General features: G+C 41.5%; 5 protein-coding genes across 6 annotated transcripts; 3 read left to right on the top strand and 2 right to left on the bottom strand.

Moving 5' to 3' along the window:
• Positions 1 to 670: 670 nt before the first annotated feature.
• On the top strand, positions 671 to 6,846 carry syf2 (SYF2 pre-mRNA-splicing factor). Its single transcript, XM_040138117.1, has 7 exons — positions 671 to 742; positions 1,095 to 1,193; positions 1,509 to 1,634; positions 1,920 to 2,037; positions 3,232 to 3,322; positions 3,902 to 4,000; positions 5,270 to 6,846. Exons 1-7 carry the CDS (start codon positions 725 to 727, stop codon positions 5,433 to 5,435), a joined length of 717 nt encoding a protein of 238 aa, XP_039994051.1. The 5' UTR covers positions 671 to 724; the 3' UTR covers positions 5,436 to 6,846.
• Positions 6,847 to 11,186: 4,340 nt separating this feature from the next.
• rsrp1 (arginine/serine-rich protein 1) lies at positions 11,187 to 14,516 on the bottom strand. 2 transcript variants are annotated; one of them, XM_040138183.1, is made up of 5 exons: positions 14,277 to 14,516; positions 13,194 to 13,765; positions 12,922 to 13,067; positions 11,494 to 11,571; positions 11,187 to 11,351 (listed from the first exon to the last, which is right to left on the bottom strand). In XM_040138183.1, exons 2-5 carry the CDS (start codon positions 13,741 to 13,743, stop codon positions 11,193 to 11,195), a joined length of 933 nt encoding a protein of 310 aa, XP_039994117.1. In that variant the 5' UTR covers positions 13,744 to 13,765; positions 14,277 to 14,516; the 3' UTR covers positions 11,187 to 11,192. The 2 variants fall into 2 exon arrangements, with proteins under 2 accessions (XP_039994117.1, XP_039994116.1); XM_040138182.1 differs by having other exon boundaries at positions 12,889 to 13,067; positions 14,277 to 14,514.
• A 1,249-nt stretch (positions 14,517 to 15,765) lies between these two features.
• On the top strand, positions 15,766 to 17,960 carry mgst3b (microsomal glutathione S-transferase 3b). Its single transcript, XM_040137537.1, has 4 exons — positions 15,766 to 16,007; positions 16,239 to 16,361; positions 16,661 to 16,733; positions 17,438 to 17,960. The coding sequence occupies exons 1-4, from the start codon at positions 15,882 to 15,884 to the stop codon at positions 17,536 to 17,538; spliced, it is 423 nt and encodes a 140-aa protein (XP_039993471.1). The 5' UTR covers positions 15,766 to 15,881; the 3' UTR covers positions 17,539 to 17,960.
• A 799-nt stretch (positions 17,961 to 18,759) lies between these two features.
• On the top strand, positions 18,760 to 21,916 carry tmem50a (transmembrane protein 50A). The gene is made up of 7 exons (XM_040136700.1): positions 18,760 to 18,888; positions 19,447 to 19,552; positions 19,798 to 19,910; positions 20,563 to 20,630; positions 20,910 to 21,002; positions 21,291 to 21,351; positions 21,439 to 21,916. Exons 1-7 carry the CDS (start codon positions 18,761 to 18,763, stop codon positions 21,482 to 21,484), a joined length of 615 nt encoding a protein of 204 aa, XP_039992634.1. The 5' UTR covers position 18,760; the 3' UTR covers positions 21,485 to 21,916.
• Positions 21,917 to 22,003: 87 nt separating this feature from the next.
• On the bottom strand, positions 22,004 to 25,703 carry rhd (Rh blood group, D antigen). Its single transcript, XM_040136699.1, has 10 exons — positions 25,216 to 25,703; positions 24,667 to 24,847; positions 24,279 to 24,429; positions 23,981 to 24,128; positions 23,663 to 23,835; positions 23,339 to 23,476; positions 23,130 to 23,257; positions 22,944 to 23,023; positions 22,593 to 22,666; positions 22,004 to 22,435 (listed from the first exon to the last, which is right to left on the bottom strand). The coding sequence occupies exons 1-10, from the start codon at positions 25,364 to 25,366 to the stop codon at positions 22,409 to 22,411; spliced, it is 1,251 nt and encodes a 416-aa protein (XP_039992633.1). The 5' UTR covers positions 25,367 to 25,703; the 3' UTR covers positions 22,004 to 22,408.
• Positions 25,704 to 25,748: the final 45 nt, after the last annotated feature.

The following is a 25,748-nucleotide window of genomic DNA, read 5'->3' as shown; positions in this document are numbered from 1 at the left end:
TTTATCTGATTTTAAAAAATTGCCTCATATCCTTATATGGCCTTCATCATTAGCAATAACCACAGCACCCTTTTGATGTAGTGTTTTCCCTATCTCTTACAAGGCCCTAGATCTGTTTGCTCCTGTACTTTCTTACTTAGAGTAAAACCTTAAGATGACAGCCCTGAACTATACACAAGGTCATACAAAGGGGAAAATACTGGTCAGAAGTTGGGATTGATGGAATAATGGATGCATAAAAGTAAATCATTTGGAGATTAAATAGAGATATGTTAATTTGGGGGTTGTAAACAAAGCAGATATTACAACAGCAGAATGCATGGGTTTATTTCTTTATTATTTATTTCATGTTAAAGAAATACAGCCCAGATCATTCAAATTGTAATGAAATTACTTTTCACACTTGCAAATAATGAAAAGTGATGTATTTTTGAAATTAAAAGAAAGGGAAAATATTCAAGATTAAAGGAAACACTACAGAGGGATTTTATTGGACAAAAAAGTGTCTTCTAATTGTGTCACTGCAAGTCACTTAGCAAACAGTTGCTTGAAATAAATCTTTTCAGTCATGTTTAAAGGAAGAAATGCAAGTTTCCCACTAAATGCTCATTTATTTAAAGATCTTCTGACAGAATAATAAAATGTAACCGTTTACGTTTGCTGTCTTTACAATATCCGGTATGAACGTCACACTTCCCGTCTTCTTCCTTCGTGTAGCACAACAATGGCGTCCGGTAGAGAGGTTAGCAGTTCCTTTTTTGTTTCACATTATACAATCGTTTTAATGTTGTGGCAGATTGTGGCCGAGTAATATAATGGCTTTGAGAGCGATGTTGCTTATCGTCCGCTGACATTGTGTTTCTCTTCCACACTCGTTTACAATCTCTGTTGTTGTGCTAAGCTAACCGATGTTAGCGAGCGCTAATTAGCTAACGTAAGCTCGCCACATCTGTTTCCTTCCCATCGCTGTCTAAGGTCACTTGTGTCTGGTGTTTTCGGCTGTTATGTCTGAAATAGGCTACGCTTGGCGATTAGAGGGTTTCGTTTTATATCATATTTTCCGTAGATGACGGTAGCTTTCGTTATTTTTTCAGGAATCTGCGACACCCACTGAAGAGGAACCGACTGAAACTCCTGCGTCCCAGAAGAGAGAAGCGAGACTACGAAAATTTCGAGAGTTACATTTCAAACGGGTGAGTTGTTAAACCTTTACCTGGTTAAAGCACATTCACGTTGTAGAGACAAAATCTTGTCAAGACAGAAGAGACGAAATGTTTTTGTGTTTCGATTTAGCTGTGGACGGACACACAGCTGGGAACAAGGCATCTAAAACATGGAGCACTTATATTTTAGCTTCCAGATCAGGAAATAACTGTCAGATAATTTTGACTCCCAAAATAATCATGTACAGGTGCACACTCCAGGGGCTTGAGTTTGTATCTCTGACAGGCCCGCCTGCACACTGCTGCTCACACAACCGGTCATCATGTATTATTTTTCCACTGCAGAATGAAGCACGTAAGCTCAATCACCAGGAGGTTGTGGAGGAGGACAAGAGACTGAAACTCCCTGCTAACTGGGAGGCTAAGAAGGCTCGACTGGAGTGGGAGCTCGCTGAAGATCAAAAGAAAAAGGTTTTTTAGTCTGAGGATTTATTATGGTATTCATAAACGTGATAGTGCTCTGTATATTCAGCACGATGACAAGTGTTGTTGACCAGGCTGTCAAGATTTTTATGATGATCAGCTGGAATAAAAGTGTGAGCAACTAGCAAGGTTGAGGACAATTGGAAATGTCGCGCATGTCCTTTTATTAAGAAGTTCATTTAATCATTTTCAGTCCTTGATGCCTTTTCAGTTCATATACATTTAGTCCTGCTTTGAGTTTATTTTTAAAAAACCAATCTATTTGTCTGTCAGGAATGTGCTGCCAGAGGGGAGGACTATGACAGAGTGAAACTACTGGAGATCACTGCTGATGATGCAGAGCGGTGGGAGAGGAAGAAAAAGAAGAAGAACCCAGACACAGGATTTGCAGGTTGGTGGCAGGATGTCCAGTGAACACAGACATAGATTTGTTTGCAATGTACTCTTTGGTTTCAGTGGGTTTAAGGTGGTTTGATGAATGAGAGGGCGGAAGAGATGGTGCTTAACCAGAACTACTTAATTCAACGTATTTGTTGTCAATGAAATCATTAAATTTTTCAAGTTGCTCTAATCAGTATAAGATACAAAGGAGCTTGGAGCACAGCGACACAGCCTCCTGCACTTTAGTCTCAGAGATCAGTGTGCACATAGACTGTCCAACCAACTTGTGTCAATAGGAGGAACCACAAAGCTGCCGTCTTTAGATTCCCCAACGCATGCTGTCACCAGCTTCAGGTTCACTTAACAAATAGTTACATATGTGAATCAGGCTAAGCTCAATGTACAGACTAAAGACTGCAGTCTTATTTAGCTTTAATTTTTAAAAGAAATCTAAACGGATTAAACATTTCTTAATCGATCACAACTTTTATGATTGGCAGTCATTGTTTAACATACTGCAGTGGTCGTCGCTTAATGGCTGTATTTACTTTGGAATCCCTTTGCAAGAATTTAGAGTCACATCAGGAAGTAAGATTGAGGCTAATGGTGATTAGATCCAACTGCTTTATTTCAGACATGGGTAACCCCCATGTGACACCATAGAACCATAGTCAGCTCATTTAGTAAATAGTAAGTTAATACAATTGACTGTTTGGAAAAGGTAAAGGAAAGTGTTGCACCGTGATTCTAGTATTCTGTTTTGTTTTACTGTTCTGTAGCATGTGATTGTTTGAGAAGTTGTTGACTGCTTTATCACACAGGGAAATGTTGCTACTAAAGATGGCCCCGTCTAAGTCCTAAATAGCAGCAGTGTATAGAACAATACCAGTTGCATGTAAGAACCCCTTGGGGTATTATTCTTCTTAAATTACTCCCAATTTAATCTACTGGAAAAAAAACTTGCTGTGTTTCCTAAATATGGCTGCCATCTGTTGCATCAAAACCTCATCTGCATTAAAACCTCTGGGGAGAAAATTATCACCAAAGGGGTTTCAAGAGAGGAAGGGAGGAGGAGAATTTGCTCTTCGTTCCTCTTTAACTAGCCGCAGGTTGTACTGCTGAGCCTTGTGCCTGCTTGCTGTTTGTTCCGGTAATTATAACCCAGTCAATTCTTTTTCCTCATATCTCACACAATGGACTGCAGGTTATGCTGAGGCCCAACTCCGACAGTATCAAAGGCTCACCAAGCAGATCAGACCAGACTTGGAAAGCTATGAGAGACAGCGCGAGGAATGGTGAGTAAAGCCTCCGTCCCTTTCTTCTTTGCTGTCACAGTACTGTATTTGTGACTGTGAATACTTTATCCAGATAGAAAGACAGCTCAGCATAGGAAGAAATGTCCCCGGGCATTAAAAGATATTTGTACATTCCCACTAACGGGTCCATAAAAGTGATTCATGAGACCATCACTGATATTAAGACCGTAACTGTGAAATTTGCTTGGTGTAAACAGCTTAGCATTCACCCATCACATGTGCACAAAGCATTTTCTATATGTTAACTAATGTAACCCCTCATCTACCCTGGGGTTAGTTTTGCCATATCTGCGCGCACCCATAATAATTTTTAAAATGTGAAAAGTGTTTGCGTAAGGGTAGCGCAATAAGTTCAGTGCCGGCAGGTTTTTCACCCTTAGAGGCTGCCACATGCAGAACTGTGAGTGATGCACCAACACATTGTGCCCTTAAGCCACAGCATCCTCTCTCATTGGGATGACCACTATCACAATGATGGGATAGAAAAGTCAGTTAAAGTATGTCAATGGTGATTATCTGTGGTAATGTACATCTAATTCCTTGGTCGGTGCTCCACAGCGGTGAGGACTTTTACCCCACGTCCAATAGCCTGATTCACGGCACGCACGTCCCCACGAAGGAGGGAATTGACCGCATGGTGGAAGATGTTGAGAAACAGTAAGTCACACTCAGAAGCAGACAGAAGAAGAGAGATACAGTATCCTCTCCTGACCGTCTATTAATTTAATCTCAGTCTGTCTCCCCACTAAGTATTAGCCTAACTCACTGGGCGGACCGCTAAGATAATACTTCATACAGTACTAACTGTTTTTTAAATTCTGCTCCCTAACAAGAGGCACTCTGCCAGACTAACAAGCTAAATGCTAATGATGGGGATACTTTGACAGAATAATGCATTATTGCAATAATGTACATAATGCAGGTCATTAGACGTATGTAAAATCCTCCTCGATAGAATTTTCTCCTTCCATGACTTTATTTAGGAAAAGCATGGGTGAGCTCAGCACTTTTTAGGCCAACATTACTTATTATGATTGGCTCAAGCAATTCAAACAAACCTTTTTTTTTTTTCCTCTTCTCCCATGTATCTCAGTATGACAGCGGGTTGAGTCAGATCTGTTTTGGCACTGGTGCACCACAAACATAGTGTGGAGCTAGATCCTGAAATATGAGACTATCTGAGTTGTAATAATGATGTGTGGAAAAAGTGAGTCTGTGCCAGTTTCGGTTTGGGGGGTGGGGAGTGGGGTGTTGTGTGAACCAGGGCCTATCCCAGCTGAAGAGATAACCCCCAGAGTGGAAATCCTGGTGCAAGCAGCTGATAGGAAGCACTTCAGAATCATCTGAACTGGGTGACAACTGCTGCTCAGACCATGGCAGACTGTGTATATAACCTTATATATGTCAAACAAATTTTCCCATGGTTACCACAAGTAACCATACGAAGTATTTTGGTAAGTGGGTGTGAGAAACGGTACCCCTGGTGTCCCTCACATGTAACTGACTGCTACCTCAAACAGTTCTGCTATCCGCTATTTCTTTAAGTTTACGTCTGTGCTACAGAAGTCCCTTTCACGTTTGATTGCCCTGGTCTTTCCCTGAGCTGTTCTATATTTGAGACAGTCTAAGGCTTGTGTTAGAGATGCGACTGTAGGGCATTAGACAAGGATTCAGTTGCCAGGGTATGACGCACAACAATGCTTTGAAGACACAGTGAATCAAGGCTGGGAGCTCCCACATTGACAGTATTTTCCTCTCAGTATGTATGTCTGCGTTAGGTTTTCCATTGCAACTCTCCTTGCCAAATTTAAAAGCACACTGCCAAATTATTGCCTGTAGCCAATTATTGTTAATGGCTAAGCCGTGGATAGTGGCCATGCTGGTTTATGAAATCCTCCCTGAGCTGCTTTTATTTGCGATTTTCAGGATCGAGAAGCGGGCCAAGTACAGCCGACGCAGGGCTTACAATGACGACGCAGACATTGACTACATTAACGAGAGGAATGCCAAGTTCAACAAGAAGGCGGAGCGTTTCTACGGCAAATACACAGCAGAGATCAAACAAAACTTGGAGAGAGGCACAGCCGTCTAGTGGGTCCAATCACCTCAGTGGACATGTTGACTGCTTCAGTTTTTTCTTCAGTTAGGACTCTTGGATGCAACTTTTTTTTTTTTTCCTCTTCTCCCATGTATCTCAGTATGACAGCGGGTTGAGTCAGATCTGTTTTGGCACTGGTGCACCACAAACATAGTGTGGAGCTAGATCCTGAAATATGAGACTATCTGAGTTGTAATAATGATGTGTGGAAAAAGTGAGTCTGTGCCAGTTTCGGTTTGGGGGGTGGGGAGTGGGGTGTTGTGTGAACCAGGGCCTATCCCAGCTGAAGAGATAACCCCCAGAGTGGAAATCCTGGTGCAAGCAGCTGATAGGAAGCACTTCAGAATCATCTGAACTGGGTGACAACTGCTGCTCAGACCATGGCAGACTGTGTATATAACCTTATATATGTCAAACAAATTTTCCCATGGTTACCACAAGTAACCATACGAAGTATTTTGGTAAGTGGGTGTGAGAAACGGTACCCCTGGTGTCCCTCACATGTAACTGACTGCTACCTCAAACAGTTCTGCTATCCCGCTATTTCTTTAAGTTTACGTCTGTGCTACAGAAGTCCCTTTCACGTTTGATTGCCCTGGTCTTTCCCTGAGCTGTTCTATATTTGAGACAGTCTAAGGCTTGTGTTAGAGATGCGACTGTAGGGCATTAGACAAGGATTCAGTTGCCAGGGTATGACGCACAACAATGCTTTGAAGACACAGTGAATCAAGGCTGGGAGCTCCCACATTGACAGTATTTTCCTCTCAGTATGTATGTCTGCGTTAGGTTTTCCATTGCAACTCTCCTTGCCAAATTTAAAAGCACACTGCCAAATTATTGCCTGTAGCCAATTATTGTTAATGGCTAAGCCGTGGATAGTGGCCATGCTGGTTTATGAAATCCTCCCTGAGCTGCTTTTATTTGCGATTTTCAGGATCGAGAAGCGGGCCAAGTACAGCCGACGCAGGGCTTACAATGACGACGCAGACATTGACTACATTAACGAGAGGAATGCCAAGTTCAACAAGAAGGCGGAGCGTTTCTACGGCAAATACACAGCAGAGATCAAACAAAACTTGGAGAGAGGCACAGCCGTCTAGTGGGTCCAATCACCTCAGTGGACATGTTGACTGCTTCAGTTTTTTCTTCAGTTAGGACTCTTGGATGCAACTTTTTTTTTTTTTCCTCTGTACGCGCTACATACCACGAGTACATGTTTATAAAATGCTAAAATGGAATGTGTATTAAAAAGGCAGTTTCTCAAACATTTTAGGTCATGAAAGATAATTTAGTTATCTGTAAGATATGTAATGTGTGGTGTTTCTTTGTATAGTATTAGGAGTGAAAACAAAACTCATGAGTATTCTTATGCTTATTTTTTAAATAAACCACTTCTAATTATCCAGTTACCTCGCACAATTGATTGTTTTTCCATGGGTTTTACTGTGTGGTCTGACATTTTGAGTGTGAGAATTAACTAACATTAACTACCATCAAACCTTGGGGCATGTTTAGCAGAAGATGCTACACAAAAGAATGTTGTAGGTGCACTTCAAGATGGGGACCAACAACTGAGCAATTCAATCTATTCATTATCATCCAGATCTTAGTTTAGCAAACTCGCCCCAAGCTGTGACATGAGTGGCAAAGCCTTGTGACTGGAGAGGAGATAAGAGAAATGAAAACAGGTTCGAATGCAAGTCTCCCTTCTCTGAAGTCCTGTCAGTTTACATGCAGTGGCATTGCACCCTCTGCAGGGCAAACAGTGATTGGTTTGTGTAGGGAAAGTCATACTGACATTGAACTGAATCAAATATATATTAGTTATGATATATTTCGCCTCGATATGCCACTTCTCATGGTGAACCTCACAGGGTAAATTTATGGGATTCCCCCAAAGGCTAGTGTGCAGAAGTGCCATGACACTTTTTTTTAGGTTTGGCTGAGGAAGGCAGGGGAGGTCCTCAAATGATGCCTTTGATATGTGACTCGGCTCTACAGCTGTTGGGGAGTGGGTAAGTGTTTATGTTTATGATTTTGATATTCTTGTAGTCTTATCTGATTCCCCTGAGGATATTGGCTGGGAATTTTTTTAAGGAACGGCAGTGCATAAATTCAATGTCGTGCGTCACAGACGATCCCACACCTTTGATTTTTTTCAAGGCCAACTGCCAGTTAAAGTGTTGCATGTAAAAGCAAAACGGCTTTTGATTTAAGTCTAGTAAACAGAAGAAAATGACTGAATAAATAACAGCGTCAACACGTGACTTTTTCCATGGACACAAAAGCCTGCAAGTGACTAAGAGTCTCCAGCTCTTGCTTTGAAAAAAAAAAATCAAAAGAAAAAACAAAACGTACATAATCACAATTAAGCCATGGGTCATATAAGAATAACAAGAGATACCTGTCTTCTATGCTTTACCTGTTAAAACTACAACAGGCAACTCTTTGTGTGTGAATATCAATGCGGTTGAAGTATATTAAGTAAACATTGCTTATTTCGGTTCTGGTATCTCCTGCTCCAGTTCCACTAGGACTCACTGTGGTACGTATTTGCATGCTTGGTCTCCTACCAAAGTGATTCAACAGAATTACCCGGTTAGTTTACACCAGGAGACACGCAGTCGGTCAGTAAGACACATTCCCGACAGTGTGATTTTACCTATTCGTTACAACAGATTTTGACTTGGATCTGAATATCAGCCTGAAAAAGTCTTGGAAGGACTAAAAAGTGCTACTCATTCAATAGATAGCTATCTTACCCAACAGATACGTTACCTTCCTGGAATAATTCACTGGGTTTTTTTATATATATATGCCCAGAACATGTCAGGATAATACTAAACAAGCTGTAGGGTAAGTAGCACAGCAGCCACAAAAGCAGATTATATCAAGTTACCCAAGAAAGGACCATGTTCAAATCCTGCCTTAGCAGACAGCTGATGGTGATAGATGGCTGGTTCACTGTCCTTACATTGTTACAGGTCTTGTTCACTAGAGACATTTGGACTTGTCATAGTGGGGAAAGGGCGGGGGGTTGCGCACAACACTAACAATGGCTCTGTTCTCTTGAAGTGTCACGTGTCAGTTTGACAGTGAACCAATATGCACAGTTCCAAGAGCCTGAAACTGATGCAGCTACATGGACTCCAGCCATCACCCATGTGGAATGGTCGGAGGCGCCATTACTTTTTACACCCCTGTACTGTAATGCAGCATTGTTTGGATAGAGGGGTCCGACTTTTTATATGTACCTTTGGAACCACTGCATCAGCTGGCCTGGTAATCTGACCGGCTCGGCTGCCATTTTTCTGTCACTTCATTCATAATCAAAATACCGAACCACGTTGGAGATCGAGGGATCTGGAGCCTCGAGTCTTCCAAAAGATCTCACAGTGGAAAAAAAACACCCGGCACCGAGCATCCAAGCAAATGCAAGGACACGAAAAGAAGCGGGATAACACTGACGCCACGTGGTCATTTGCAGGCATGGCAGCTAAGTCGCATCCACGTTCCATGTCGACGGATTTGTCCGTGGTCTTGGTCGCGGTACAGCAGATCCTGGAGGGTGGATCCTTGCACGTGCACCGCGGTTGGACCGAGGCGCGAACCCTTCGAAACCAGGACAGGGAAACAGAAAAAACCCCTTCATCTTCTTAGGCTGTCTCTCCCAGCTGCCAAATCTCCGCCGACCTGTTCCTACATGTACTCACTCGCACCATTGTAGCTACTTGCTCATTTCCAGGCTACGGTGTTTTTTTTTCTTCTTTTTTTAGAATTTGGCGTAACACTGGCAAATCCCACTATAAATTATTTTCCCAGTAGTCCTTACAAGTACAGAGTTACCTTTGGTTATTTGCATGCAGCGAGGTACATAATTAGTTGGACAGTGAGACTTGTGGAATTTCGTCTCTGTAGAGCAGCGCAGTGGATCATGAAACAAAGCCATCCAGATGTGACTAAAGTGCGGACTTTCAGTTGTAATTCAAGGGGTTTAACAAAAATATTGCATTAAACCTTTTAGGGAATTACGGCCTTTTTTATACATATTCAATCATTCTCAGAGGCTCAAAAGTAATCGGACAGACCAACATAATTTAAATACAAGGATTATTTTTGATACTTGGATGAAAATTCTTTGCAGACTTTGACTGCCTGAAGCCTGGAACCCATGGACATCACCAGTTGCTGAGTTTCTTCCCTTGAGATGCTTTGCCAGGTCTTTACTGCAGCCGCCATTAGTTGCTGCTCGCTTGTGGGTCTTTCTGCCCTCAGTTTTGCCTTCAGTAAGTGAAAAGCATGCTCAGTTGGGTTGAGGTCAGGTGACTGAATATTCCATTTCTTTGCCTTGAGAAGCTCTTGGGTTGCTTTCATAAGCTCCATATCAGTTTTGCAGCATGTGACTGAATCGTAATCTGAATATGACCAGATAGTAAAGCCTTATACACTTCGGCGTTCACCCTGCCACTTATCAGCAGTGACATCTTCAATAAACACCAGTGACCCAGTTCCATTGGCAGCCATACATGCCCATGCCATAACACTGCCTCCACCATGTTGGACAGATGATGTGGTGGCTTTGGATCATGAGCCTTTCCTTTCCTTCTCCCATCATTCTGGTACGAGTTATTCTCGGTTTCATATTTCCTAAGAATCTTGTCCAGAACTGGGCAGGCTTATTTAGATGTTTTCTAGCAAAGTCTAGTCTGGCCTTCCTGTTCTTGAGTGTTACCAGTGGTTTGCACCTTGTGGAAAACCCTCTGTATTTACCTTCGTGAAAGTTTCTCTTGATTGTAGTTTTTGACAATGACACACTTACCTCAAGAGTGTTCTGGACTTGGCTAGATAATGTGGAGGGTTTTTCTTCACCAAGGAAAGAATTCTGTGTTTATCAACTTCAGTTGTCCCCCGTGGTCTTCCAGACCTTTTGGTGTTGTTGAGCTCACCAGTTCATGCCTTATTTTTAAGATTACACCAAATTGTTGATTTGTCCACTCCTAAAGTTTCTGCTGTCTGTCAGGTTTGTTTTGTTTCCTCAGCCTAATGATGCCCCCCTTCATTTGCATCGACATCTCTTTGGACCGCATATTAAGAGTTCCCGTGAACAGCTACCAAATGCATCGCTTGGAAATCATCTCCAGAATTTTTATCTGATTAATTTGTCATGAAATAACATGGGAACAGGCCAAATTTTGTCAAAGTCAAAATGCTTATGTACCCAACTAGAGATTCAGTTGCACGTGTATTAATAAACCCTTAGTTATCATTGTACCCCATATACACTACTGGTATATCTGAATGCATCACTACTACTTATAATTGAATCAACCGGCTATGTAGAAAGGAGCGTTCTGTTTGAATAATCAACCTTGGCATTAGTGGTCAGAAAATTTAAATATAATTTCAGTCGCTTTGGAAATTCTTAATCCCTCCTCTGATGAGCCACTTCACAATAAAACCTTTCCCTTGACACTTAAGTTTTCATAGGCTAAACGTGGAATCACTTAATGCAGACCTGTGATTTGTGACTGGTTACAAAAATTGACAGAAACCATTTTTTTTAATTAAATAAACATCTTTATTCATTCTATAAACAGCACAATATACAATGAGGGGAAAAAAAATAATCCCACCTGAAACGAATTCTTCGCTTCTTCCCACTTAACTCTCTAAACATAGGAAAGAAAACGTCGACCATAAAATGAACATATGTACAAAGTATTTACAGTATTAGTATAGTACTCTGCCACACTAGTGTGACTTGGTGAGTGTGTGTTTGCGTGTGTTGGAGGATCGGCCTGATTTGACTTGAACCCAGTGGCCGTAGGGCTTCCTGCTTTCATAGCTGTCCACTCTGGGAGTTACCTTGGCACAGGATGGAGCTGCTGCTGTTGGTTTGGCCACAGAATTCTAAAGAAGAAGGTTACAAGAGGAAGAAAGCCATTAGAACGCATCATTATATGTTCAGGGGAATGTGATGCAGTGTTTGGTCCCGCCATTTACAATAAGAGTTTATGAAAAACAGGAAGAAAATGCATTTTAAACCACTTACATTGATGCTGAAGGAGATTATTCTCCTTTTAGGAGACATCTTTGGGTTGGACATGTCATCAAACTCCGCCTCATTGCTCTGTTTCAAAAAGACACGACAGAGCTGTAGTTAGATGTGAGTATAAAACCAATGGTAGAGTGAGCTTTAACAGTTTGTGAAGTTTATAGATGGATTATAGGCTTTTACTACTAATATTGTAAAGCACTTCCATGGCGTAGATAATTATTTAAATATTAGCTTCAACAAACTGCAGCTCTCATGCACCCCCCACCGCTGTCAAAGACTAGGCTCAACCATTAAATGAATTCTTCAAGGACAAACCTTGAAACAGAATAAAACAAAACAAAAATTGCAAAACAAAATATCAAAGTAAAAAGGATGTCTTCTCTGACTAGAGTGGCAGAATGATGGTGACGTAGGATTCCCAGCCCCTCAGCACACGCCTCGTGTACCAACTTATCTTTGGCATACGGAGAGGAGTTCTTCGGAAGTTTTTAGTTCTCGACAGGAATAGTCACTATAACGCAGTCCACGCGCCTGCGCTCCATCAGCAATTGGAGGATTCTGCTAAATAACAATGACCCATTTCAACTGCAAGGATAAATACATTTGTAATGTCAAAATTCTACTGCCTCGCTATATGAGGTACAGTCAGTGTAATACAGTATCTGAACTGCTTGTACATTATCCAATCATCTATGTGTGTAATTAGCATTTGAATAGACCATGTGCATCATGTCTACACACGAGCTAATCTATGTATGTGTTGGTTTAATTTCAAACCCCTAGTTGATAAGACATTACAGTATTACAAGAGTTATCTTTTAACCTTTCACGCAAACACATATTGTCGTCACCCAAGTCACATGACAGCCTTTTAATCCCAGGTGCCGATGAATGAAGGAGACCACTGTCATGTTATCTATGAAGACAGGAATAAATACAGAGAGTATGTGTGTTCCCTCAGGGGTCCAAAGGTAAACACAAAACACAGGAAATTCAACACAACATAGACCTCAAGCTAATAGACATCTGTACACATTACACTGCATGTTTGTTGCATTTTTTATAAAATGGTCTGAAAGCAACACGCAACTTTCATTTTTAAAAAATAATAAATAAAATAATTTTTCTTGTACATCCAAAGTCTTATGACCCCATTACCCACTAAGTAAAAAAATAATTTATGGTCAGTGCATGGTTATGCACACGTATCAAAAACCAGTGGCAGCCCCAAAAATTCTCAGTACCCCCCCTGCTTTGTATTTACATCTACTCCAAGATGGGGGAAAAAAACAAAACACTTTTAGGTCTCTAATTAGAAAATGTGGTAAAAACTTATCTTTAGTGTATGATGTGTTCAGTATGAGCTGACATTCACTTCCAGACACCCACCTGTGACAGAGTCTTTTCAGGGTCTTTTCTCACCCTAATCTCTGGTTCTGGTGACGACCGTTCGGACTCCACCAACTGCTCTGACAGGATTGGTTTCACACTCTCAGGAAGTTCCAGCTTCTCCACTCCAAGAATCTTGAGAGCATTGGCCTTTGCAGTTTTGAGGAGTTCTTTTTTATCTGGTGAACACAGGTTTTGACAGAGGATTTAATCAATTGGAAATTTACCATTTTGTCAGCTCTAAATTCTGCCTCTCTGGGCAATAAATACAAATACAATTTTACCATTTTATCCAATCAACTTACCATCCAAACTCAAACTGACAGAACGTCCTGAAGATATGGACCTTGAACGGTTCCTGTGGGTTCTGGCTGGAGATCGGGAAAACTTGCATCTAAACTGGCGCACAGCTCTCCTGTACCTACTCCAACGGCTGGAAGACCTGGAACGGGACCTATAGCGTCTGCGACGTGAGTGCCTGTCTGGCGAGGGTGACCGGCTGTAGGAGTGAGAGTGGGCCTTGTAGTGGCGCGGGGGGGAGCGGAGGCGGCGTCCACGACCATATCTGTGATGGCTGTCACAGCGACAGCGGGAGGAACGTCTGTGGCAGCGGGGATGAGAGCGGGACCTGGACCGAGAGGAGGACCCGCTGCTGGATGAAGAGGATGATGACGAACTTGAACGTCCCCTGTGGCTGCTGCGGCCCCTGTAGTAGCCAAAGCCAGAGGAGCGGTTGCTGCCACAGCTGCTTCGAGAGTGAGATGAAGCAGGGCTGTTCAGGTCAAAGATTACATTGATGACATCGCTCTGATGAGCCTGGGCCATTTCAGAGTGAGAGTCCTCTCCCTTGGCCATTGTGTCGTTTTTCTGCCACAGGCTGATGGGAGAAAAAAATAATTATTTGCATAAGTATTTAACAAAATTCCCTTTTAAAAACACACAGCAATCCCTGAACGGGGTGATACATTTGCCCCTTGTAGTAGCAGCAGCAATTAACGTGTGTCATTTTGCTTTTAGATAAGTGCCCTGATAATACCAGCCACAGTCTATGTGTAAGCCCGTGGCTGAGGTTGCATAACAGCTGGCATCTCAGTGCTGCCCCCTAGCGAGCAAACTAACGCTGTGCGCCTGCAATGGCTGACTGGAGAGCACTGGAAATTCCCCAGAATGACGCAAGCTAAATAGGTTGACTAGCTCGAGCTAACGTCTGTTGATAGAATATTAATCAAACTCCTTAACTTATGGTTAAAAAAACTAATTTGAAGTTAATGTTACAATTACTCGAGGGATACATTCATATTCACGACATTTGATTAAAACAGTCTGAACATAATTCTAGACTGGCAAAACAAAGTTAAACTAACGTTAGCGGCCGTTGTTTTGCTTACCGGGTCGTCCGTAGCTTGGAACCTTTGTTCTGATAACGTCGATATAAGCAAGATATGTCGAGAAACTTGCTTTCAATAACGTACAACAAGATGAAGATTTACGAAAAAAAAACTCAACAGCGATCAAATTCGTTGGTTTCTAGCCAAATATTTTCGAAAGCGCAAGCGTAGTCTATCTTGAAGGTGATCTTTCTGTCGTCGTCACGCAAACGAAAGCGGGACAGGCGGAGCACGAGGGCTTTATGTAGCCTGTGGAAAATTCCAGTCATGTGATGTTCCGAACGATCGGACTCTTTTGAACGGTTTCACTGTCTCGCCATCTCAGTTTGGTACGAATGTAAGAAGCCCATTCGTTCTGGGCGAAAGTTGTTGTTTTTAATGACCACGGTATGTAGTCTCCAAAAGTGACATTGTCACTCGTGCCTTTACTATCTAACAGTATGTAAAATCTGGATTGGGGCTTAGAAGAAACCGATTCAGTGTCGGCTCCCTCAGACTCGAATAAGTTGTTCAAATGAATCGAATCATTTGGGCCGACTCGCAGACCAGCAGAGAAGCAGCTGTCCTTCGATCCACTTTGACAGAAAGTGAAAATAGCGTAGAATGCAGCATTTGAAAGAAACACCCTTCAGTGCCTGCTTTGTGTTCACAGCTGTTGTTAATACATACATTATAGATTCAAGTTCCACCCTGACGTGCAGTGAAGATAAAAATACGGGACTTTGAGCACACATTGTGTAAAGTTTGAGTGTATGCAGGCCAACAGAGCACGTACAAGTGCTTATTGTTTCGGGGTGTGTTTAAGATATGGGAAACGGTGGGTACATCAATACCCATTGCAATGTGTGTTTTCTGTACATGATGAAGGGTATGAGGCTACACATTCATACCCGCATACCCTCTCCCCTTCAAACGCTCGCTCCCCGCCGCTGAGATTGGACACTGTGACGTGAAAAAGTTGTGGGAGGGGCAGTTTTGAGACCGTAAAATTCCACCAGACTCAAAAGCCTGGGAGGTATTCACGAGCTCCGCCTTCAGCAGGGCTTGTTTATATTCTTTATGTACTATATAGACTGCGTTTCAAAAGTGCAGTTTTACAATGCCATAAATAAGCAAGATCAATTCACTCACATATTATGACCAAACAAACGAGCTTTGAACTGAGCTGCATAGACAGATCTGTAGAGAAATGAAATAAAATTAATGATGAATCAAATTTATGATTTAATAGTATTTTTTGTCCATATAACCTGTATGATAAAACAATAAAATGTGTCTGTATTTTAATGATTTAAGGTATTATTATATATTATTATTATTATTATCATCATCATCACCACCATTATTATTACTATTAAATGTCAATAGTTTACAAACTTAATAATGCAACTTATATATTGGGGTAAATATTTGGTGGTACTGTCCTTTAAAAATTACCTCGGCAGACAAGAAATCTCGCGATGTTTTATGTAACCTCTGCCCTGTCTTCTTAGTGGCTTCCTACCTCTCACTTGACTTTAGAGTCGCCTATCGGTCCGTTTGCGTGAACCACCGTGTTCTGGTAACCTGGACCCTGAGCAAAAACAGGTTAAATAGCGTGCAGAGATGGATATTCTTACCGTGCTGCCGCCCAGCTTTGGATATGTCATATTTATTTACCTCTACAGTTGGCTTATGTTGGGGTATCTAGCAGTCAAGGTCGGGGCTGCGAGGAAGAAGTACGATGTTAAGGTAGCCGAAGTTTGACGTAAAGATGACTGTCCTGACGTTGGAATGTATCGAAATCTGTGCTGCGAGTTTGTATTTGTTTTCTGTTCTGATTCTCTTCTTCTTCTCCTTCCTTTAAAATGTATTTATTGTCGCTGAATATACATATGCTACAACAGAGTATTAGCAGTTCTGTTTTGGAAGCATTTTCCGTTGGTGTCTCTTGCTAATTTGTTGCGTATTTGATCTTTGCAGTATCCCACTATGTACAGTGACAAGGAGCAAGTGTTCAACTGTATCCAGAGAGCACATCAGAACACCCTAGAGGTGTACCCTCAGTGGCTCGTTTTCCAGACCATTGCAGCGCTTGTCTACCCGGTATGTATCACTTTTACTCAATCGTAATCATACCTAGTAACGATTATGTGTGTGTGTTTAAAGTATAAAACCTATACATGTTTTGTTTTTTTTGTTTTTTTGCTGCACTGCTTGGGCATAGAGGGTACTTTTATGTGAGATGTGTGGGAGGGGCAAGCAATCCTCATGATCTTTGGCATACATTCCCCAGATAACAGAGTCAAGCCCAAAAGACACCGTCAGAGTGATTAAGCACATTTTCTTGAGTAAATCACCCTCGTATCCTCCCACTGTTTCTGATTCTCTGTTTGTAATCTCAGTTGTCAGCATCTGTGCTGGGGGCTATTTGGGTGACCAGCAGGCTGTCCTATGCCTGGGGGTACTACACAGGAGGTAAGACTGATCTTGTGCTGATGTAATGTGGAAGGATGTAATAGTGGGCAAAGGCTATTAAGCTCAATTCACCTACTCTTTTTTATGTGTCAAATAGATTTTGCACACATTTTTAGGTTGACATAAGACATTTAAAAAATAGTTCACCAATATTATTTATCTATAAGTGTTGACTATAATATAATAGTACAGGGGTCAAAGTTATGAGTTTTGGTGCCCTTAAGGATTAAAACACAAAGTATAATCATTTGCTTTCGTTGCTATGTTTTGTAATGATAACAACAACTCAACAACTCATTTGTAATTCCCACAAAATAATGTTTATAACATTGTAGCATTTGAAGTGTAAAGGCTGCAGTTCAGGTGTCACAGAGGTTACAGTTAAGTGATTGTCTGGGCATTTCTATTGCTTCTTGCCTAGTTTTCTTTAATCACTTTCAGAAGACAGCATTCGAGCTAAAGGTAATGAAAGACATACATCAGTGCGGTCTAAATTGCGGTAATTGCTTAAGTGGTTAAGTAATGCATCGTCATTTAATGTGTTATCTGCAAGATATTAGTTGTTCAGACTTGCAAAATCAGGCCAAAAAATTCCCTTACGAACAAATTTGTTATTCATTGTCCATATTAAATAGTATTTTTATGTTTCATATAATTCTGCTTTGGTGAATGTTTGCATTGACCTGTTTTACGTTTTATTCCAGATCCATCCAAGAGGATGAATGGTGTCTATGGCTACATTGGATACTTTGGAGTCATCATTCTGTCCCTGTCTGTAGCTTTGCAATTGCTTGGTGTCTTTTAAAACGATTCTCATATTTTAGTTGCTCATCTGACTCAAGAGTTTGCTCATTTACACTGGCTTGCAGGACATTTTTAAATGTATCAGCAATAAAGTAGCTGTAAGATTCTTTAAATGTTTATTTCAAATTACGATGCCAAACATTTTTATGGACCACTAACTTTATACTTGATAACTTTTTATTCCAGTATTTGTTGTGAATGTTTACTCCATGTAATCACTGACAATAAAGTAGATGCTGATGCTTCGGCCTCAAATATGTTCTCTGTAGCCCTGTTCCCCGCAGTTGAAAGCTTTGCAGTGCGTGAATAATAAAGGGGTTAGCAGCGGCCATAAAGGCCCCATGTGACACACACGTGATGTCCCAACCAAGCACAAACCTCCCGTTAGATGGAGGATACGGCAAATGACCCTGAGAAGATCTACATGTCATTTTAACAAACAATATAAGATCTAAGGAAATGCACCGTTGACTTGAGTCTAGAAAGTTGATTCCTCCAAGATAACTAGTGTAAAATGCTCTCCCTTTGTTTGAATAAACATTATGTTTTTAAACACATATTTAGCTGCTCTGCACCCACACCACTGGACCACACATTGAGCAAAGTCAAATGCAAATAGGCCTCCATACAACGGGAGAAAAATACACATGAATCTTTTGTATAATATTCCTTCTCTCACATTTACGTCTCTTTTCTTTATTTAAATAATATTTGAATTACATTTAAGTATTTATGGATGTTTGCTTAGATACGTGTTAGTTTACTGGAAAACGCACCTTTTTTTGCAGTCTGCATTGGCTTCATAAGTAAATGTCAACGTATATGGTCTCTACAAAATGCTCATCCACGGTACTTCTTCCATGTTATAGTGCCAAGCTCGTACTTGCAAATGTACACCATTGTGTGCGGCAATTTAAGCATTTTTCTTCAGAAATAATGGAGAAAATAACCTCAAAGTTGCTTCTGTATAGTTTGGCGAGTGTTGCGTCAAATGTAGCACACATATTCCGTACTTTATATTTCATCAATTTTAGCATGAACTGTTTCACAGGTGGAACCACGCACTTCCGTGCACTTGTTTGTACGCCATATGTTTTTTATACCTCGTTCGATTAAAGTATTAATATCCCTACATACCAGGTTTACTACCTCTTGGGTGGCTCATGTGCTTGTGATGTGATAACATATTCCCGTTTCGTCCGACACCACCTGAAGGCACCAATATGAACTACGTCTCAGAGGTTCCCTCATCAAAAGGGTGTGGAGGAACTGCGCATGTGCATGACCGAGCTCTCTCGGAAGCGAAGTCGGCTTTATCTAAGGGCTTCACATCAAAAACCGAAAATAAAAGGTAAGATTCCCCTTTGAAAATGACATTACCGTCGAGTAACGGCGTTCGAGCGTGTGTTTTTGCTTGGTACAGCCGTTGTCGTTGGAGTTGGGATGTTATTTTCAGCGACCTCGTAGCAAGAAGAAGCCTTCAAGGAAATGTTTGCTAGTGCCAAAGCGATGAACAAAAGACTCGACACAGCCGTGTTTTTATCTGCCCTGTGAATACTTTGTCGGTTTCCGCAGCTTTTAAGTTGGACACGTCGACAGCCTTGTTGTCGAACAGCGCGTTAGAGAGCTACTGATTTAGTGTATAAATGTGGAGTTACAGATTTGTGGGTGCTCGGTGTAGGAGTGGGGCTGCTGAGCATCTTCCTCCCCGTACAGCCATTGCGCACAATTGTATACATTGATTTTCAGACTTCAGTTATGTCTTTGGGGGGGAAATCGACATTAGCTATTATATGTTGGCTATTATATATCACGACCGCTCGTGTTGTCGAGCTGACAAAGTACTTCTGTAAAGTTTTTGATGTTGCTTTCGCTTTTACACACTGTTGGAACTAACGCCCTTTCCCAGAGACATGTCAGGTTTTCTGGACGGAATCCGGTGCGGAGACTGCGAGTGCAATGTGGACTGGGGAGAGAGAAGAAACACCATCGCATCTATAGCTGCTGGAGTGCTGGTATTTTCATTGATTTCCTCAATTAGGTCCATGCAGACTGTAGCTTCAGAAGTGGAATGCAGGCTACTTTGAGACTCGTGTTAGCGATCTGTATTTGCCTCTAGTTTCATGATTAGTCTATGCAGAATTGTGGATTCCTGTTTGGAAATGGTCGGCAGGAATATTTGTTACACATTCTCAGTAAAGCTTCAGGTGTCTGCCAGTGATCAGTGAACCCCTCAGGCTAACTACGGATCTTCTTGCAGTTCTTCACTGGTTGGTGGATCATCATCGATGCAGCAGTGAAATATCCTGATGAGGGACAGTTTCATCATGCCTATCACACTTGTGGAGTCATCGCTACAGTGGCCTTTCTCATGTAAGACAGGCTTGCCGGACTGTTTCTACTGCAGGAAATATTAGCTTCTGAAGTTGGGCAAAATTCTCATAGCAAGGTCCACACACTTTGTGTTCCCGGAGCTGGGAGCCCCATCTCGAGGCCTCCCTCAGCAGATGGAGTTGCTCGGTTGTCGCTGAGATGTTTTAGTTGTCATTACATGACCTTAGTATGGTGTTTCGGTCACAAGAAACACTGTCCCAGTTCAAAGATGGTCTCTGGTGTTGTTTGTGAGTGACCTCCTTGATCTTTCCCTGGCAGTCCACTGACTCCCGGTTGGTGACTTTAGCCCTTCTCCACTCAATGCTGCAAATGTTTTTGGTCTATTTTCCACATGCAGCTGTTATCACGTGACTGAAATTTCAGACTTAGGTCACATGATAGCAACTAAACCATCTCCTTGACAATTAAGCAACTACATCCACCGAGGAAGGGCACTGGATGTGGCTGAAAGCTCCAGAAACATCTAGTAAGTGGGCCCTTGGATGAGAATTATTTTTGTCATATTGCTTTTCCCCCTCTCATTAGATTCTTCAGTTTCGGGGTTGACAACTTCTTATGCCAATATTTTTTACAATCTTAAGTAGCTTCTAATATGTTTGTACTTGTTTTTTCTCTCATTTGACCCATTTAGGATAAATGCTGTTTCAAATGGCCAAGTGAGAGGAGACAGCTACAGTGAAGGCTGCATGGGACAGACAGGTGTGTATGACAGAAAAGACACGATGAACCACTCTATATAATGAATATATTTCCCCATACACATTTAATTTCTCCATTTCCCATTCGTTATGATGGTCTCTTCTCTCGTCAGCTTAATATTTTGATACTGCCACATTTGTTTTCTCTAGTACTTATGCCCTAATTTCAGACTGTTTCTTTGTAATACTGTTACAATACACATGCAGTAAAACCGAAACCCATAAAGGAGCGCTATGTTGAGTCACCCAGTAATCCACCCTTTCTTATCTCCGTCTGCAGGCGCACGAGTTTGGCTCTTCATTGGCTTCATGCTGGCTTTTGGTTCTCTCATTGCCTCCATGTGGATTCTGTTCGGAGGATTCGTAGTGCCTCGTAAGTCCTGTTGGTCTACTTAGCAACATCGCAACGTGCACTGACTACTAAGCAATCAGTTTTGGGGGTTGACATTTAGAGTTATTTTACAGTATTAAACAATTCAGAAGTGTGTTTTGAAAAGAGAGAGAGAGATGAAATAGAAGGCAGTATGCCGCAGGAACTTAATATACATACTACGCAGTAAAAAGTGAAGAAAATGTTATACAGTTGAGGTGTGGTATTGTGCAAAAATAATACATGCTTCTTCATTTTATGACCTCTGTAAATCTGTTGTGTCTTTTGCAGAGAAGCCTGTCGTGTACCCCGGTATTGCCGTTTTCTTCCAAAATGCTTTCATTTTCTTTGGGTAAGTCAATAGTCCTCAGCAGCATCTTACTTTCAACCCATGCTCACCCTTCTCTTTCTCATACTGCCTTCCTGTCTTCTGATGCAGGGGTTTGGTCTTCAAGTTTGGACGCACAGAGGATCTGTGGCAGTAATGGACCGTGTGTCTTTATGTCCACTGTTATACTCTTTGCTTTCTATATTGTATGAGACAGTATGCTTTAGTGGTTATTCACTTTATATATATATATAAAAGCTTTTTTAGCATTAAAATTAACAGGTTTAATTTATATCATTTGCTGTAAATGGCTAATTCATAACTAAGCACAAATTTTAATAGATTCCTTGGAAGTTTGAATATTTTCAAATGTGACACATCTTTGAATGTGTATGTTTGCACTCAGACTGCGTATCCATGTAGTAAGAATGGTTTACAACTTGTGTATACCAAAATATGTATTTTGGGAGATTAACTTCCCTGAACTGTTCATGTTTCCTTTGGTTATCCTCACTTCTGTGACATTTAATTTGAACTGTTTTGTTGGGTGGAAATTACATAAATGATTATGGTTCAAAATATATTGAGAGCACCGCATATACTGACTATAACCAATATGGGGTTGTTTGTATTTCTCTTGAAATAACACTCAGTCAGCTCTGAAACTTCGCCATCATCCAGATTTATTGTTAAAAGGTTCATTAGCTCACACTGCTGACCTGAAGTCAACAAAGGTTTCACAACTGTAGGATGTTGTTTGTGTACTGGAGATTTGTATTTGACTGCCACACTTTTCCATTTTGCTTGTGTAACCTCCAAAACATGAGGTCATTATCTGACAACTATGGCAGCATTAAACATAAACATACTGAACAGAAAATGAGTCTTCCATTCATGCTTGTCTCGTTAAACCTTAATTTTTGTCCCAGGCTTGCACACACACACTTGCAAACAACGTCTAACAACTACTTTGTATTAAAAAATAAGAAATATCGCATGACATTATATACATTGACATGAAATAATGCCGAAAATAGTATTTCCAGGATTCCAGACTTGCTCAACTTCTCTCTCCGCCTTCTTACTTGCCCTTTGCAAGATTGGGAAACTGCAAAATATGAAAATATTTTGCTAAGTGCGTTCTTATGAATTTGCCTTTTGTAAAGTGTAATACAACACAAAACAGTGCCAAGTGCAATACTGTTCAGTATCACTGTAACCATTTTTTTTAGTGTAGAAAGAGGAATGTAATATTAATTGCATACCTCCCAGTAAGCCTGATCATCAAAATATTTCTTGTTTTGGGGTGGTCTCCAGAAGTTCCATTTGATTAGAAGTCCTTTAAACAATGATACATAAAAGTCATTAGGGAAACAAGCTTACAAATTGCAAACATATAAAAGAGTATTGATATACACCTGTGGTTGTCAACCTGTGTATTGTTGGACGCTGTAAAAAGAGGCAACTAAAGGTGAATTGCGCTAAGACACTGAAAACTGATAGTTACGCAAACAAATTTTACAAACACTTTATTGCATGCTTTTGATATAAGATAATATAAAATGGTCCCTGTCCTCTTTTATGATTGTGCGAGGCCGTTCAATATCGACACCTACCTGTAATGATTCCCATGGACATGCTTAAAGTGATGGTGATGAGGAGAGAACAAATGTGAAACACAGCAAACCGGATTGCCCTGCAAATGAAGGACGCAAAGTTTCACATTGTTCGTATGTGTGTGTGTGTGTGTGTGTGTGTGTGTGTGTGCTGCAATGCCTATCATATGACTTTTGCGTTCTTACGTTGTGTGATCATCCAAGTTTTTAATCTGCAGGAGGAGATGTGCTAGCCATCCCAGTAGACCAGGGAGGCCGTATGTACTGAGAACAGCACAGGTGTCATGGCATTGAAATGCAAGTAGCATGTGGATCTGGAAAACAATAAGTTGTCAGGAATTCTGCGGTAAACATTATTTAATCAATGAGTAAAATGACCATGTGGTGATCAAAACCTTGAGGTATCGGTGTCCAATGCTTGATGCAACAGCAGCAGTGAATCCAATTGTCATGGCTTCCCATGGCTGATGAATCACTGACATGGAGACCCCAACAGCAACACCACCGGCAAGGATGCACGACTGCATATGGATCTGAGAGAGAAGTGAAGACATAAGCCCTAAACAGGACCGCGCTAGTATCAAGCATATTAACTGATTGATTTGATATTTGAGTGGATCTCATGGTCCCATGATAGGCAAAAGCCCCTTTCAGTTCAGCTTAGACTGATACATGAAGTATCATAATGGTGTGTTAAGATATTAAGTGTCAGATCATACCAGGTTGAGTTTTCCCTTGGGACTGGAGAGCACGGACACAGCAGCTGCTGTTACAGCACTGACAGCCAGGGCCAGGTAGGTGCTGCACACGACCCCTAGCTTCCTCCCAGGAGTACCATCGTCCACAAGGACAGAGTTAAAACTGGGCCAGAACATCCAGAGAAACACAGTCCCTGGAGAAATGAGAACAGGATTTCTATTTCGCCTGTTTGGGTTTTGAACCTAAATCTCCAGTTGAAGGATAGCCAACCCAATCGAAGTACCATCCCATAAACCCTATACAGCAGCGACATCACAAAAACACAGGATATTACTCACCCAACATGGAGAATAATCCTGTTTTGTGGTCAAATTTCTCTTTTTCAAATTGCTGTTCTGAACCTTTCCGATACAGGATCCAGGCCAGCATGAGTCCAAAGAATGCCCCAAAGATGTGAAGCATCATGATGCTTTTCAACACCTGGACCTACAGTCAGGACATATTATCATCGGCAAACTACCAAACAAAATCAGGACAACCCTATGTACATTGCATACACTGTATACTGTATGATGTGAATATGCCCAGCCTGAAGACCTGATTAAAGGGTGAAACACGGGATTAAATGTTGCTTACCTTCAGCAGAGTCTGGAGGACCCATTTATTCAAGACAAACCCTGACACCCCCAGCAGGGAGATGAGGATGAGCTGAACAGGGTTGGTCTTCCCCAGCACGGCACCCATTGAAATGAGGACTGAGGCTGTGCACATTTCAGCATCTACCAAGCTATAGTAAAACATTACCAGCAGCGACTTAACAACTTCAACTGTAAAACATCTTACAACATTTTGGCTCTCCTATGTTGAGCATTTAATTGATTCCGTTAAATACATCTCTGTTCAACTAAGTGACAATTTATTTTGCTACAGGCCAAAAGAGATACGTGCGTGAACACAACCAGAAGAGATAATTAATTAAAGCAAATGCTGTATGTGTCATCGACATTGAAATGTGATATCCTACCTATGCACATCGAGCCTGATCTTTCCTCTGTACGACTCAATACCATTGAGTAACATTGCCCATTGGGTGGCCATGACTGCCACAAGCAGGCTGAACACAGAGGCACTGAAACCATACCGCACTAGAAAAGTCCCCAAGAAGCCGAAACCTAGGGTCACTATCACATTCACATCCTGGAACTCTGCAGGAGAAGAGAAGTAGTTGACTTTAAAAACGGTGACATATCTGAATCACAATATCGCGCCGGACAATACAATCATTTCTGGTGTATTTTAGTTGACAGCTCAGTTTTCAGGACAAAACCCAGTTCTTCAGCTCCCACATAAACAGCAACTGTAGGAGCTTATCAATGGCCAACAGTTATGGGAGCAGCCCCTCCCCATGCTACTGAATTTAAGTTATTTAGTTTTTATTAAGGGTTTTATAGAGCTTATATGAGGTGGCTTAAAATGTACTTTTCTTTAATGAGTTATTCCAGTGTAACATGAAACGTTTAGCTTTCAACCCCAGTGTCTCACACTCAGCCCCCCTTCCAAATAAACTACTCACCGGGGTAAACGTTGGCGAAGGTTTCTCCATCTACGCTTACTTTGCTTTGGATCTCAGTGAAAAGGGCATACATGACAATGAACCCCAGCTGCAGGAAGAGCAGCAAGGGTGCCAGGCGGGAGCGCAGACTCGCCGCGGACCGAGGAGCCATTGGAGAATGTTCTCTGCGCACTTCTCCTCCAGCAGACGCATGTGTAGCCCTGGCGCCTTGAGAGTGGGCGCAAACCCAGGCGCAGCATTTCGTTCTCACCAGCCCGCGGGGCAAGCAGGAGGAAAAGGTCCCTCTTGACTTGCTGTTTGTTTCTTTTTAATGGCCAATGAAACACGCCATTTCTTTCAACTGACAGCACCAGCCCACTCTTTAATACAATTTCGCAAAGGAGAATTTGGCCCGTTAAAATATATAACAATGTATGGCATGAAGTTGGAATTGCGTACTTAAGTGAGGTACCTGTAGCTTGCCAACATTTTCATATGCTCCCTCATGATTTGTTTCCCAAAGGAGGGGCTAAACAAAAAGCACCAATATTAGA

Source organism: Xiphias gladius, chromosome 10 (genome assembly GCF_016859285.1).
Source record: "Xiphias gladius isolate SHS-SW01 ecotype Sanya breed wild chromosome 10, ASM1685928v1, whole genome shotgun sequence".
NCBI lineage: Eukaryota > Metazoa > Chordata > Actinopteri > Istiophoriformes > Xiphiidae > Xiphias > Xiphias gladius.
Note: the sequence above shows the minus strand (reverse complement) of the source record. Positions and strands in the feature narration are given on the sequence as shown.

What these genes read in the sequence shown, in the direction of transcription:
- syf2 (XM_040138117.1), top strand. An exon ending in GAGAGTTACATTTCAAACGG is followed by an intron (nt 1,194 to 1,508) that starts GTGAGTTGTTAA and finishes TTTCCACTGCAG; the next exon opens with AATGAAGCACGTAAGCTCAA. An exon ending in CTGAAGATCAAAAGAAAAAG is followed by an intron (nt 1,635 to 1,919) that starts GTTTTTTAGTCT and finishes TTTGTCTGTCAG; the next exon opens with GAATGTGCTGCCAGAGGGGA.
- rsrp1 (XM_040138182.1), bottom strand. Translation starts at nt 13,743, where the DNA reads ATGGCCAAGGGAGAGGACTCTCACTCTGAAATGGCCCAGGCTCATCAG. An exon ending in CTGAAAAGACTCTGTCACAG is followed by an intron (nt 11,572 to 12,888) that starts GTGGGTGTCTGG and finishes TTTTTGAAACAG; the next exon opens with AGCAATGAGGCGGAGTTTGA. An exon ending in TAATCTCCTTCAGCATCAAT is followed by an intron (nt 11,352 to 11,493) that starts GTAAGTGGTTTA and finishes CTTCTTCTTTAG; the next exon opens with AATTCTGTGGCCAAACCAAC.
- mgst3b (XM_040137537.1), top strand. Translation starts at nt 15,882, where the DNA reads ATGGATATTCTTACCGTGCTGCCGCCCAGCTTTGGATATGTCATATTT. An exon ending in TTGCAGCGCTTGTCTACCCG is followed by an intron (nt 16,362 to 16,660) that starts GTATGTATCACT and finishes TTGTAATCTCAG; the next exon opens with TTGTCAGCATCTGTGCTGGG. An exon ending in CTGGGGGTACTACACAGGAG is followed by an intron (nt 16,734 to 17,437) that starts GTAAGACTGATC and finishes GTTTTATTCCAG; the next exon opens with ATCCATCCAAGAGGATGAAT.
- tmem50a (XM_040136700.1), top strand. Translation starts at nt 18,761, where the DNA reads ATGAACTACGTCTCAGAGGTTCCCTCATCAAAAGGGTGTGGAGGAACT. An exon ending in GCTACAGTGGCCTTTCTCAT is followed by an intron (nt 19,911 to 20,562) that starts GTAAGACAGGCT and finishes TGACCCATTTAG; the next exon opens with GATAAATGCTGTTTCAAATG. An exon ending in AATGCTTTCATTTTCTTTGG is followed by an intron (nt 21,352 to 21,438) that starts GTAAGTCAATAG and finishes CTTCTGATGCAG; the next exon opens with GGGTTTGGTCTTCAAGTTTG.
- rhd (XM_040136699.1), bottom strand. Translation starts at nt 25,366, where the DNA reads ATGGCTCCTCGGTCCGCGGCGAGTCTGCGCTCCCGCCTGGCACCCTTG. An exon ending in AGGATTATTCTCCATGTTGG is followed by an intron (nt 23,836 to 23,980) that starts GTGAGTAATATC and finishes TCATTTCTCCAG; the next exon opens with GGACTGTGTTTCTCTGGATG. An exon ending in ATGATCAGGCTTACTGGGAG is followed by an intron (nt 22,436 to 22,592) that starts GTATGCAATTAA and finishes CATATTTTGCAG; the next exon opens with TTTCCCAATCTTGCAAAGGG.